This window comes from Eurytemora carolleeae, unplaced genomic scaffold, assembly GCF_000591075.1.
Source record: "Eurytemora carolleeae unplaced genomic scaffold, Eaff_2.0 scaffold37, whole genome shotgun sequence".
NCBI classification, from domain to species: Eukaryota; Metazoa; Arthropoda; class Copepoda; order Calanoida; family Temoridae; genus Eurytemora; species Eurytemora carolleeae.
The window spans coordinates 1,566-15,561 of record NW_019396242.1 but is presented as its reverse complement, the minus strand read 5'-3'; the positions used below and the strand labels follow the sequence as shown (position 1 = coordinate 15,561).

At 34.3% G+C, this 13,996-nt stretch overlaps 2 protein-coding genes and 1 long non-coding RNA gene across 4 annotated transcripts in view; all 3 read right to left on the bottom strand.

Moving 5' to 3' along the window:
- Window positions 1-9: 9 nt before the first annotated feature.
- On the bottom strand, window positions 10-1,184 carry LOC111699158 (uncharacterized). The gene is made up of 2 exons (XR_002764696.1): window positions 740-1,184; window positions 10-500 (listed from the first exon to the last, which is right to left on the bottom strand). It is a non-coding gene; the product is annotated as an uncharacterized LOC111699158 (long non-coding RNA).
- A 495-nt stretch (window positions 1,185-1,679) lies between these two features.
- Window positions 1,680-11,445, bottom strand: LOC111699156 (protein spinster). 2 transcript variants are annotated; one of them, XM_023469751.1, is made up of 12 exons: window positions 11,365-11,445; window positions 9,690-9,787; window positions 8,631-8,704; window positions 8,215-8,424; window positions 7,365-7,504; window positions 7,061-7,167; window positions 6,297-6,535; window positions 5,363-5,508; window positions 4,997-5,120; window positions 4,498-4,595; window positions 3,535-3,726; window positions 1,680-2,088 (listed from the first exon to the last, which is right to left on the bottom strand). In XM_023469751.1, exons 2-12 carry the CDS (start codon window positions 9,770-9,772, stop codon window positions 1,906-1,908), a joined length of 1,596 nt encoding a protein of 531 aa, XP_023325519.1. In that variant the 5' UTR covers window positions 9,773-9,787; window positions 11,365-11,445; the 3' UTR covers window positions 1,680-1,905. The 2 variants fall into 2 exon arrangements, with proteins under 2 accessions (XP_023325519.1, XP_023325518.1); XM_023469750.1 differs by having other exon boundaries at window positions 9,690-9,781.
- The window catches only part of LOC111699157 (MIT domain-containing protein 1), a 3,821-nt gene continuing 1,236 nt past the window's right edge, over window positions 11,412-13,996 (bottom strand). Inside the window, exons 4-8 of the mRNA XM_023469752.1 lie at window positions 13,679-13,816; window positions 13,130-13,238; window positions 12,837-12,931; window positions 12,567-12,626; window positions 11,412-11,605 (exon numbers count right to left, since the gene is read on the bottom strand). Coding sequence (XP_023325520.1) covers window positions 11,509-11,605; window positions 12,567-12,626; window positions 12,837-12,931; window positions 13,130-13,238; window positions 13,679-13,816 — 499 coding nt within the window. The 3' untranslated portion in view covers window positions 11,412-11,508. The remainder of the gene's footprint in view (window positions 11,606-12,566; window positions 12,627-12,836; window positions 12,932-13,129; window positions 13,239-13,678; window positions 13,817-13,996) is intronic.

Below are 13,996 nucleotides of genomic sequence, written 5' to 3'. Positions count from 1 at the left end.
ACTAGAAAATTATTTTCCAATATTTATATTAACATTTTAAGTTTGGAAATTTGATAAAATTCTGACACATACAATGATGACATGGAATGCCCAACAATTTATGAGTTTGGGTTGAAACAATGGATGATTTATGAAATATAAAAATCGACCTAAATCTAAATAATAATTAAATTAACTTACATTATGCACAGTAGTTTAAACCCCTTTAAGGGACTGTGGACTAACATGTTCCATTCACAATACTCTCAAGAATGCTTAAGATTTCCACATTTTGAGGAAAAGTGAATTTGCTGGTCAGATATAGATTTTCAGTGTACCTTTGCAGTGTACCTTTGTGAATCAAACATGCGAATAGTCCCTATTTAAAAATTAAAATGGCGTCTACAGTCCCTTCTATAGTCTAGTTTAACAAGTAAACTCAGTTGCTGACAGAAATTATAAAAAATGAATAAAATATTATTAATGTATAAAATCTTACAATGTCCCCAGTCCCCAGTATCCTATCATACAAACTAAACTCACAGTTTCAGTGTTACATTCTTGACAAGCAATTTATTTCAGGGCTGGATATTCTTTAAACGTTTGGAATTTTAGGTGTATTCAAATTTATTTTTAATTTTTTCCAAAACATTTTTACTTTAAGTTCAGATTAAAATCCATGGGAGAGGGGACGAATTATAAAAGGACATATTTCCCCGTTTTATATTTATTCTGCGATGGGGAAATAAAATTCACATACAATATAGATAACACACGTATTTCAACTTATTATCATATATTAATTTGCATTTGCTCGCTAATTTTCATTAGTCTAGAGAGTGGATCCGCATTTGAACTACTGCCGTTTGAACTATTGATCATTTGAACTATTGACCGTCATTAACTAAAACATAGCTTTTAAATGAGCAAAACAAATAGTTCAAATGAGCAAAAGAATAGTTCAAATAGGCAAAAAAATATTTTAAAATGAATCAAAAAGTTAGTTCAAATGAGCAACTATTTTTTAGCTCATTTGAACTAAATATTTTTGTATCATTTGATTTTTTGGATAATATCAATTATTGGTCAAATATTTGTATGGCTCATTTGATCTATGTTTTTGCTCATATGAACTATTTTTTGCTCATTTAAACTTTTTTTTGCTCATTTGAACTATTTATTGCTCATCAGAACTATTTTTTTGCTCATTTTAACTATTTTTTTGTTGCTAATTTTAACTATTTTTTGGCTCAATTTAACTATTTTTTGGCTTATTTAAACTTTTTTGCTCATTTTAACTATATATATTTTTCGGCTCAGTTGAACTATTTTTGCTAATAGTTCCAATGAGCAAAAAAAATAGTTCAAATGCGCACAGAATGTTATCGTTTTAACTATTGGTCCCTTGAACTACTACACGCGGTACTAAGTGCAATAGTTCAAACGACCAATTGTTTAAAAAGCCAATAGTTCAAACGGCAGTAGTTCCAACTACTACTAAAGCTTAGCGCTGTAAATAAAGAAGTTCAGCCTTCAGTACAAATATGGTCAAAGTACGATTATTATAGATTTCCAACATGAACTGAAACTGTGAGTCTTGATGCTAAACTCTAATTTCCCTCGGATAAGTCAAACAGGTTTTTAGTTTAAAAATATATAATTTTGTATCTTTTAACATCTAGCATCTGGTCGAGTTTGTACAAGACGTATATGTTATATTTATAAAATTTCAATAAATCAAATATTTATTTTAAATCAATTATTCGATTAAGTTTAGATTATGGCAAGGGTATACAACAGGGGAGTCATATTAAGTTTAATTTTATGCAGAATTCAACTCATTTGTACGCAAGTTCGGCAGAACACCGAGCCTGGTCGTAAAATATCTTGTAAAACAGTTTTACAAACTTAAATCAGATCGAATTATTATTCCTCCGTCGCGAGGACATCCTCTCTTGCTCCTCGGAATATAGGTCCTCCTCCCTCCTCCTCCTCCCCTCCCTCCTCATCCTCTGGTATGGTTTGGTTGGAGTGTATCTGTCGCTCAGCGGCATTCTTATCATCAAGAATATACCAGGACATTATCATGAAAAACAGAGCACCCAATGCCTGCAAATTAAATTAGAATAAAAACTATCAAAAAAGTAAAAACAATTATTAATGTTATTCGTGAAGGATCAATATGGAATTCAATGAAATATTAGACCCTCACAAAGTAAAAAAGTTCTATACTTCATTGTAATTTTGTTCTCACTTTTTAAGATCTGATATTCCTGGTGGTCAGTCGGGATCATTAAATGGCAACCCGGGCGCATAATGTGGGTTAACTTAAAGTGATATCGCCAGAAAAGTAACTGAGCACTCTACCTTCCGAAAACTCAAATCTGTACAACCTAATTGTTTAAACCTTTCAGATTTCAGACTTGAAATATTTAACCTCGCAGAATTCAGTTTGAAATTTCAAAGGTTGAAAAAATATAAATATTCGAAAATTTGAGTGTGTGACAAGTGTCAAGTTCCTCTAAGCGTAATTTCAAGTGAACCTCCACGCAAAGATGGCAATGCCCGATTCAGAACGGTGTCCTTAAAAGCTTTGTCTGATCAAGTAATATTAGTCTCAATGTTCATAATTTCTAAATTTGAAACTGGTTATTTTTTATTTTGGTTTCTCTACTAAAGTGACTTGCGCATTCCTCTGCAGGGAAACATGAATAGAAATTATTGATTTAAAAAACGATAATATTTTCCACATGATTGATCTGATAAAGGTTTAAAGATCTATTAAATCCTGAGTTTGAGCGCAAATTCGACGTTCAAAACTCCTACTTTGTCTTTGGAGGTGGATACGTTTTAATAATCGGTTTTTTTTAAATTACTAAAAAACAACGATGACAAATAGAGTAAAAATCATACAGTAATCTAATTAGATGGTTCGGATAATATTTCTCAAAAGAAATTTGTCAATAAATCAATTATTATAAATCAATTATTTCGTTTTCATCATTATATTGAATTTCTTATTTTCTTTGATTTTATTCGCAGATTTCTACAAATTCTTCAAATGTCGTTTTTTCGATGATAATTCCAGAAAATCTGCAGAAAATCTTTGTGAATAATGAGAAACCAGAATAACGAGAAAATAGAAACTAATAATTGAACAAGATTACTTATTTTCAATGATAAGATTAATTTTTATTTGCTAAACCGGTTCCTAAACAACTAATTAGTTCACTGTAAAGTTCTGTTAACAATTTTTGTCGTCGTTATTTAATAATAAAAAAACCGATTCTGAAAACGTATCCACCCCCAAAGTAGAAGTTTTGAACGTCGAATTTGCGCTCAAACTCAGGATTTACAGATCTTTAAAAGTTTTATATACCTCAAATGAATCATAAAGAAGCTTTCCACAACACTGCATACTCAGTTCAACTAACTTACATAGCCGGTCTGTCTCTTTAAAGGGACCAGAGTACCTTTGAGAATCGGACATTGACGCCTTTACATGGACGATCACTTGAACTTACGCTTATAGACCCTTTAATAAAACATATTAACCTGAGCAAAGCAGCAGGAGAAGAGAGAATACTGAAGAGCTTTAAACTCTACTCCGTACTCCTCAGGGGTCATTGAGTACGAATCCGTGAACCCAGAAGGAGTTCCACTAGCGTTACGCAGATAGGGTTTAAATGCGTCAGCCATGGCTCCCACCAAGTACGGAGATATTGCGTCACCAAAAAGATGAGAAACCTAAACGATTTAGATAAAATGGATGCAGAAATAAGATGTAGAAATTTGAGTTAAACTATTGTATTGACATGTTTTATGGATTATGATACTTGTGACATGTTTTATGGATTATGATACTTGTGACATGTTTTATGGATTATGATACTTGTGACATGTTTTGTGAATAATGATACTTGTGGCATGTTTTCTGGATTATGCTACTTGTGACATGTTTTATGAATAATGAAACTTGTGACATGTTTTGTGAATAATGATATTTGTGACATGTTTTCTGGATTATGCTACTTGTGACATGTTTTCTGAATAATGATACTTGTGGCATGTTTTCTGGATTATGCTACTTGTGAGATGTTTTCTGAATAATGATACTTGTGGCATGTTTTCTGGATTATGATACTTGTGACATGTTTTATGAATAATGATACTTGTGACATGTTTTATGAATAATGATACTTGTTGCATGTTTTATGGATTATGATTCTTGTGGCATGTTTTATGGATTATGATACTTGTGACATTTTTTCTGGATTATGCTACTTGTGACATGTTTTCTGAATAATGATACTTGTGGCATGTTTTCTGGATTATGATACTTGTGACATGTTTTATGAATAATGATACTTCTGGCATGTTTTATGGATTATGATACTTTAATGATGGATTTTATGTTTCTAAATTTCATCCAGATTAATTCAAGAATCCAAGGATCGGAGCATTTAAGAAAATATTATTTATGATTCTTTATCTCTTAATTTTAATTGAAAGGTTTACCAGTATCTGTGTAGCGGATGCAATCGATCGTCTGGGAGGAATGACTATATACAGGGTCATATCACTTACAATACTCCAGTTTGCGTTCAGTAGCAACCCTTCAAATATAATCATTGTTTAATAGATATAGTTTACAAGTGTGCTTCCCTAAAACTAAGGGGGATAATGTAACTTAGCACTACAATAAACCCTCAAAGTGTTTTCAATTTTATCATATTATTTGTATTTTCTTTAGCTAGCAACAAAAGTTAGGATGCAATTTTAATCTGCTAAGCCAATCTGAGGAGTAAACAAGATTTTGTCCAGGATAGAGGCCTCCATCCCCCTAGAACAAGAGTTTTCGATATACCGGCAAGGGGCTTAACCAAATACCAACCTCATGTATACGTCCTAGAGCAATTTTCACAAAGAATGATAGGGGAAAAAAGGAAACCGCGAAGAATTCGGATATCATTCAACACAAAAATCTGAGATATTTCCTGATGCGCACAAACTTTACCTGCAAAGAAAGTTAGCGCATAGCAGACTGGAAGCGAATAGTCAGCTGAAAAGAAACCAAAGAAAAGAACAGGAACAGAGCTGAGAAGAGTAAATCCACAAACCAGGGGATCCGCATTGGGAAACTTAAAAAATCAGAAACTTGAAAATTTATATTTTAATAAAGTTATGCAAAATCATGGAAAATGGCAAAAAATTAATTTTAAGCAGTGACCAAAAATAGCAAGCAAATCAAGGAGAGCATGCTCCAATATAAGAAAGGATCTTAACAAAATAACGAATCACAAGTACAGAAAAGAACAAAATGAAGTAAAGAAAATGGAATTAGCTTTGAAAAATGAAGTTTAACTAAGGCCAAGGTTTGTACCTGATGTCTAAGCATTTGTGAAGCATATGATCCGACCGGAACACCCAGAAGTCCGGAAAGGGTCATTACAATACCAAACTTGTAGCTGATAGACTCCAGGGTTATAGCGCTACACCCAGCCTTGTTCCCACATGCTGATTTAGCTCCTGAAGTAATAATACAGATACTAAACTGGTAACGAAAAAACTAAATTTGGAACTGAGTCCTGAACGGGAACGAACAGAAAGGAAGCTCGGAATTAATAAAAGTAGTAAGGAGAAAATAACAGCACAGAAAGTAGGAAAGAGTTTAGTGTCAAGATAAAAGAAGGAAAAGCAGGAATTATTAAGGCAGAGTAGGAATGGATCTGAGTATGTATGTGAGAGTTGGAAGGGATCGAAGTATTAAAAGTGAGAGAAGGAAGGAATTGGAGTAGAAAGGTTAGAGTAGGAAAGGGTCTGAGTGTTATGGGTGTTAGGATTATCAAATGTGAGAGTTCGCAGGAAATAATGTGTTAAAGGTGAGAGTAGGAATGGAATGGACTATTAAGGGTAACTGAAGGAACCGATCTGAGTATAAAGGTGAGAGTAGGAAGGGATCAGACTATTAGTAACTGTACGAACGGATCTGAGTATAAAGGTGAGAGTAGGAAGGGATCGGAGTATAAAAGTAAGAGTAGGAAAGGGTCGGAGTAATAAGGGGAAGAATACGAGTGTCAAAGGAATTGGCAGGAATTTGGCGTGTTAAAGGTGAAAGTAAGAAGGGATCGGACAGGGTACAGAACGAACGGATCTGATCCGAGTATAAAGGGATCGGAATATAAAAGTAGGATAGGCGAGACAGGAGGTATAAATAATGGAGAGGAAGTGGAAACATATAGAAATATCAATAAAGTGAAGGTAAAATTGGGAAAAAGAAGAAGATAAGAATCTGGATGGTAAGGAGTAAGTAAAACCTGCGTATGCGAAGTTAGGTCCCCACCACATCATGGCACCAGCGCAGTAGGTCACACAGGTAAAAGCAATGGTAGAGAGAACAAAACTCTTATTCCGACCCAGAGCTCGGACATCACTGACAGGACTGGTTGGTTTAAGGTGTGATCCGTCCGCTTTACCTCGGGGAGGATCCGTCATGAAGAATATTATCATAAATACGGCGATAGCGCCCATTATTGGAGTTACTCGCAACCCCCACCTAGATTTTACTACTATTATTATTATTATTAATGTTATAATTATTATCATTTGGCATTTCAAGCAATCCTTTTCATCGTGCGTATATAAAAAACCAAACAAATTTAATTCGATATTTTTCTATCAGCGAGAAGTATGCGAAAAATTGATTTCCAGCTTCAATTTAAATTAGAATCACGATTTTAATTCTTATCAGTTTTTATCTCCATAACTTTCAAACAGCTTACACTAGAACGCTCAACATTCTTCTCTTTTTAACTTTTCGTGAACAATTTTGCTAAATATTTTTTCTTGATGCATAGTGTATTTTTAAAACCTCCCTAGCACCCGTATATTTTAAGTTAGGTCTAATTTGTTTTTAATGTGCTGACCTTGAAAAGTTGGACTATGGACATTCATTACAATCCCCTATCTCAACTATAAGAACAAAATCATTGAGGGGGGGGGGGACACCCTCCAATCTCTATTAGATATGTCCCAATTGGGATAAGGTTAACAATTACTAAATCTTCTCTTTCTAGATTACCTCCAATCTCCGAATGCTCCGGATACCTCTGATCCAACAATATATCCTAAACCTGTTCCAACAGGAATAGCAAAGTAGAAGAGAGCCAACACGCTAGATCTATCATCCTAAACAAGAATCACGTAAAACTATAATAATTTTAACTAATAAAGAGAAGTTTTTAATAAAATGTTACTAAAACACGTAAAAATACAGCTTAATATATTTTTAAGAGGTGGTGTGGGGTGGGGTTATTACCATAAAGAGGTAAAAAATATTTTACCAGAACAATTTGTAAAAAAAAAATCATGCAGTAAAAATCTACCTTAGCAAATAGATCGGATATGATTGCCGGAGCAACAGTTGAGTAGGACGCTTCTCCTACTCCTACTAGAGCTCGGAATACAAGGAAGGCAGGGAAGGATTTCATGAAAGAGCCAATCAGTGTGGATAAACTCCAGAATCCTAAAAACGGAGAATTATAGTAAAGTAACAATTACAACACGTGGATGAAAGTAGGGGGCGTAAATGTTTTTTTTTAAAGGTTATATTCTGATCTATAGCGTATTCTGAACTCTTCACAACGACAGGAATCCCTTACTTTGCTCTCTGATCTCTAGGATCTAGTTCTTGTAATTAACTATTCCAATCCATGGAATTCAGTTCTTTTAATTACCTATTCCGATCCTTAGGATTCAGTTCTTGTAATTTACTATTCCGATCCCTAGGATTCAGTTCTTGAAATTACCTATTTCGATCCCTAGGATTCAGTTCTTGTCATTAACTATTCCGATCCCTAAGATTCAGCTCTTAAAATTACCTATTTCGATCCCTAGGATTCAGTTCTTGTAATTAACTATTCCAGTCCTTAGGATTCAGTTCTTGTAATACCTATTTCGATCCCTAGGATTCAGTTCTTGTAATTACCTATTTTGATCCCTAGGATTCAGTTCCTGTAATTACCTATTCCGATCCTTAGGATTCAGTTCTTGTAATTTACTATTCCGATCCTTAGGATTCAGTTCTTGTAATTAACTATTTCGATCCCTAGGATTCAGTTCTTGTAATTACCTATTCCTATTTAAGGATTCAGTCTTAATTGCATATTTCAAGTGCTAGGTTTCAGTTCTTGTAAATACCGTTTCCAATCACTAGGATTCAGTTCTTGTAATTACCTATTCCGATCCCCAGAATCCATTTTCTGGAGTATCGATCCCCCAGATACCCAAAGATAGGGGCGAAGAGTAGGTAGCAGAACACGAACACTGTCTGGAGTAGGCCGAGGTACTTGTCCTTCTTTATATCGAAGTCCTTGTCCCGTTTAATCTCTTCTAGCATACCCGCCACAGTGGACCGATCCATGTAGTTTATCAGGTTCACGTACACTAGACAGATGAATCAATTAATCAAATAATAACCACGGAGATTTTTTTAGTTTTTATAAATATCAATCGATAAATCTCATGGATATCTATCAAGAGATCTCGTAAATAATGGATATCTATAATTTATATCAAGGATATATATAAATAAATCTCATGGATATCTATAAACATATCTTTTTAAATTAGTCAAAAAAAAAAAAACTTACCAAGTACAAGAACAGAGATTGCACTCTGCTTGTTCAGGTTCTGCCACCATTCTGTTATACTTGGAAACTCAAAGCTAAAATAAAAATTAATTGTTAAACGTGTATGCATAATTATTTTTTTTTTTGGGGGGGGGGGAGTGATTAGGAAATTTATCTGTACATTCTTAATTTTGTCGCACTACCACCCCTACTAAAATATGCCAACTTGCGTCTTGCCCTGGACCCACAGTGCCCAGTGTTTACTTTAATATGAACAAGAGTAAGAATAAGAATTTCAAAAATCATAAAAGACCCCCGAAATGGAATCCCCAGATCGCCTTCAGAGGAGAGGACCCACCACCGTTAATAATATAGCTGCGAAGGACCTCTTTATGGACCTCCCAGACCACCAGTAGGAGAGAGGAACAATGTCCACCACCCGTATCCAATCTGGCCTATTGAACTTCCCAGACAGCCAACCAACCTGTATTTACTCAGTGGTAAAGTTAGTTTTTTCCAGGTTTAATGTTAATTATCCTCCCACCTGTATCTACTGGTAAATTTATCCTCCAGGTTCAATGTTAATTATCCTACCACCTGTATCAACTGGTAGATTTATCCTCTAGGTTAAATGTTTATTATCCACCCACCTGTATCAACTGGTAGATTTATCCTCCAGGTTCAATGTTTACTATCCACCCATCTGTATCTACTGGTAGATTTATCCTCCAGGTTCAATGTTTACTATCCACCCACCTGTATCTACTGGTAGATTTATCCTCTAGGTTCAATGTTTATTATCCACCCACCTGTATCAACTGGTAGATTTATCCTCCAGGTTCAATGTTTATTATCCACCCACCTGTATCATCTACTGGTAGATTTATCCTCTAGGTTCAATGTTTATTATCCACCCACCTGTATCAACTGGTAGATTTATCCTCCAGGTTTAATGTTTATTATCCACCCACCTGTATCTACTGGTAGATTTATCCTCTAGGTTCAATGTTTATTATCGACCCACCTGTATCATCTACTGGTAGATTTATCATCCAGGTTCAATGTTTATTATCCACCCACCTGTATCTACTGGTAGATTTATCCTCCTCTCTTCCTACCAAGGTTTGCTCATCCTCCCTCTCCTCTCTCCATCTTTCAGTCATCTTGGGACACTAAACCAAAGTAATAAGTATATTTATCTTCTTCGGACACTAACCTTGAATATATACATCTTGGGACACTAAACCTGAAAATATACATCTTGGGACACTAACACTGCATACGATAATCTTATGAAGAAAAAAATGTAATAATGGAAATTCTTAAACGAGATCAAATAATCTTCAACGTAGGAGCGTGTAAAAATAAATATTCTTCAACTAGAGTAATAATTTCCATTCTTTAATGCTTGGAGCTCTAACCGTTTAATTATTTTCATTCTAACGCGGTCTGAGCGTTAAAGAATGAAAATTCTACACCCCAGTGCCATAAAAAGCATTCTTAATTAACGCTTGGAAGCGAATAATATTTGAAACTTTTTTTCCTGAACCGTGTAATAATGGGAATTCTTACACAGGTTTAATACTATTGAACCGAACAGATATGATATCAAATACAATATACATCCTGGGACACTAAACCTGAATACATATATCTTGGGACCAGGGGTGTATATTATGTGTGAGACTCAAATTTTTGCCCCCCCCCCTTTTCAGGATCATCCCCCCCCCCAATCCACAAGTAAGGTATATTTTACAGGTTTCTGAAGCGCGCGCAAAGGGGGGGTGCAGGGTACCCATTGCAAAGAAAACTTTTGGATTTTAGCAGTATAATGGATCGTTTTGGTGCCCTAAAAAGATAAACTTCAAGGTCCGCCCTGAGTTTTTCTTTAAGCATTTCTGATAGTTAATTTTTTTTGTTGTTCTTGCTTTTCCCTTCTCTTTGCCCCTTTTCCCCTCCCCCCTACCCTTTCTCTTTTCCCTTTCCTCTTGCCCCTTTCCTCTTTTCCCCTTCCCTCTTCCCATTTTTCCGTTCCCTCTACCCATTTTCCCTAACCTTTTCCCTTACCTTTCCCCTTCCCATTTTCCCTTTTACCCTCCCCTTTTTTCCTTTTCCCCTTCCCTTCCCCCTTTTTCCTTTTTTCTTCATTTTTTTCCCCCAAAAACAATGAAAGCTCATACAGAAAAATATACACCCTTGTGGGACACTAAATCTAAATACATACATCTTGAGACACAAAACCTCAATACATACATCTTGGTAAACTAAACCTAAATACATAAATCCTGGGACATTAAACATTTAATATATTCATCCTGGGACACTAAACCTGAATACATACATCGTGGAACACTAAATACAACCCAATTATTTTTCCTTAAAAATCATTTATTTCCCAAAATTCCCCTAAAACTTGATAACATATCATAACTACCATTTCAAAAACAAAAACATAAGACATAAGACAAATTTAGGCTGGCTCTTCGAAATTGGTCACAAAATAGGTATTGAATCTATTTTATGTCCCTACTTCTTGTCACCGTAAACTACAACAGTGTAGCCAGTGTTAAGCGGCTACAAAAGCAGTCCACTAGCTTCATTATGTCCTCATAATGCCTGGCTGGCATTTTTTAAAAAAATCGGTTAAACATTAATATTTTTTCAAAGACTATAGGAAATGAATATGTGATTAGTAAGGAGTGTTATAAAATTGGGATATGGATAAATATTTAAGAAAATCTATGGACCTGTTTACCTTGAAATGTTGATTAAAAAGTACTTCTGTATTACATCTTCTTGTAATCTGAAATTGTGAAATCAATTAATGAATAATATAAAAATACAGTTCTCTGTCCGGGATCTACCCTTCGTAATAAAGTGAGCAGTAAATGATGAGGTATCATCTATCCTTCTTGAAGAATATATCCACCGTAGTTTCCAGACAAGGACGGAGATCCAGGTCAAAATATCCCAGAACAATCCGACCTTCAGGAGCTCTAAACCATGCTCACAATAATTAAGGTAAAGGGTGAATATGCGACATCGAAAATGTCACCAGCAAAATATTATTAAGTAGGAAATTACCAGCAACAGTCATTAAAGAAAACATTAAAATTTTGGGTCTTGAACCGCTGAATACCGTAATTTGTACGTTTTTTGATAATTGAATTTTTTTCATTTATTTAAAAAAGTATGTTTCCAAAAAACAATTTTTTGCTTTGTTTGTTTAATAATAAATGGTTTTTTATTCGATTTTAGCGTTTCTGATTAAAGTGTTTCAAGATGAATATTTTGATACAAATCTAGATTTATTTTGCGGTTTTTTCTCTGGCTCATATATTTGTGTATTGATCTACACGAAAAAGTTATGAAAAAAATGTTCTCAATAATAAAAAAATGTATCAAAGAAAACTTTTAGACTGGTGCAAGATGAATTTGAGCACTTTCATAAAAAAAAACCCTCTTAGTTTTTCCCACAATTACGAAACAAAAAAATAATCCTTTAGTAACAAAGGGGTGAAATGTCGTGACATTCCATCAAGACGTATAAAAACATCCGTGTCAGAATTTAATGAATTTGAGCCGTCTCAAATCCGCCAAAAACAGGCTTCTATTGAGCACCGACTTAAATCTTAAAACATTAAATACAATTTTAAGTGGAACCAACCATATTTGAGCCGCGTCTCAAATTTAAGCCGCAGCTTAAATTCTTTAAATTCGGCCTCCGTTTAATTTGTTTCCTCTAAAAAATGTCTCACCCATAAAATCAAATTAGAAAAAGTTGCATACATTTCAAATTGTCGCTAAGACAACTATTCTTGTAAAATTGTAAACTATTGGTAGAATTTATAAGTTAATCCAAGTTAATCAAAATGAAATAAATATAGGTTCTTAAATTTTAAGCATTTACAAAACTAAATTTCTATAAACAAAAAAAAATAATTATTATGTTGGTTCCTGAATATATCCAATCCTCGTCCAATTTTTATTATCCATCCAGTATCAAGCCGGATTTCCCTACACAGACAACATTGTCAAACATTAATCAAATCATCCATACAGCGGATATTAGTTTTCCAAAGGTTTAGGGTTAAAAGGAAAAAGGTGCTCTTTTAGAAAACTATTTTACTTTGATGATGTCTATAAAATCGTTTTACATCCTTTGATATAACCAAATATAGATTGAAAAGTCACAGGTTTAGCTGGATTGAAATTTTGACGCAGTACCTATCGTGAAGTGTACTAGAGAACTCAATCTGGAGATGAACCTGCCTCTGAACTAAGCTCTCCCTCAGCTCGTTCAGTTTCTTTTCTTGTTCATCCTGCTCCGACAATAGATTAAAATAAGGCCAGGGGTTAATACTTGCGATGATTACCCCTCCCCCTCCCCCCACCATCACCAAAACATGATTCTCGAAGTTTGAAGAACAAAAAGCGATAGAAAATTATGACTTTTTCATGAAAATACTTCTTTTCAAAAACTTAACTTTTTTAAGGAGAATTAATCTACCATTCCTTTCCTTATTATTCTCATCCCTGGAAGTAAGAAGTCGGATTCGTTTTAATTTCTTACATTTCTTGACAAGGAGTTCACAGCAGCGTAGGAAGTTTACTATTTGATGATGAGATCTGGAAGTAATCAGTTAATATAAACAAACTCATCACAAGAATATTTTTTGTTGTGTTTTTAATGTTTTTTTAAAAACAGATTTCGATACAACTTCATTTGCAAGTTGAGACCACAATCGTATCATTTTTCTGTTCAATATTTTTCTCATTTCTATTTAATGTCGGTTAAAAATTGATCTGCAATAATACTACTGGTCCTTTATTTTAAGCCCCCCCCCCCCCCACGTCTGCAAAACTTTATTGAGATTTCTTCGCTGAATTTGAAAATAAATAAGTTATAGGGAAAAATAAATAAGTTATAGGGAAAAATAAATAAATTCATCGTATTAAGTGTAAAAATGGGTTGCGAAATTCTTATATTTCTAATCCCCAGGGTACAAAAATCATCCCCCCCCCTCGGGTTGGGGGATGACAAAATTTACTTTTAGATGAAAACTTACCGTATATATGGATCCTCTAAATCGACAGCTGTTACAGTCTCGTCAAGAAATCTGCCAAATAATGATTCGTAACTGTGTCCAGTTGAGTTAGATTGTATCCTGATATGCTCATGATACTTTCCCGCTTCCTTCTCCTTTCTGATACCACAGGAGGGATTATTCAACACTGTCTCAAAAATTATACAAGGGCAATACAAAATTGATAAACATTAACCAAAATATAAAATTTCAAAACAAGAACTTCTGTCTGCGGGAAACTTCTGAGAATTTCTAACTTCAAGGAATACCTCCGTCGAACAATAGCAAGGCAATAAGAGC

Coding starts and splice junctions, on each gene's coding strand:
- LOC111699156 (XM_023469751.1), bottom strand. CDS start 9,772: ATGACTGAAAGATGGAGAGAGGAGAGGGAGGATGAGCAAACCTTGGTA. Junction 8,705..9,689: donor AAATCTACCAGTAGATACAG/GTGGGTGGATAA, acceptor TTTTTATTTTAG/CTTTGAGTTTCCAAGTATAA. Junction 4,596..4,996: donor TGCGCTAACTTTCTTTGCAG/GTAAAGTTTGTG, acceptor TTATATTTGAAG/GGTTGCTACTGAACGCAAAC.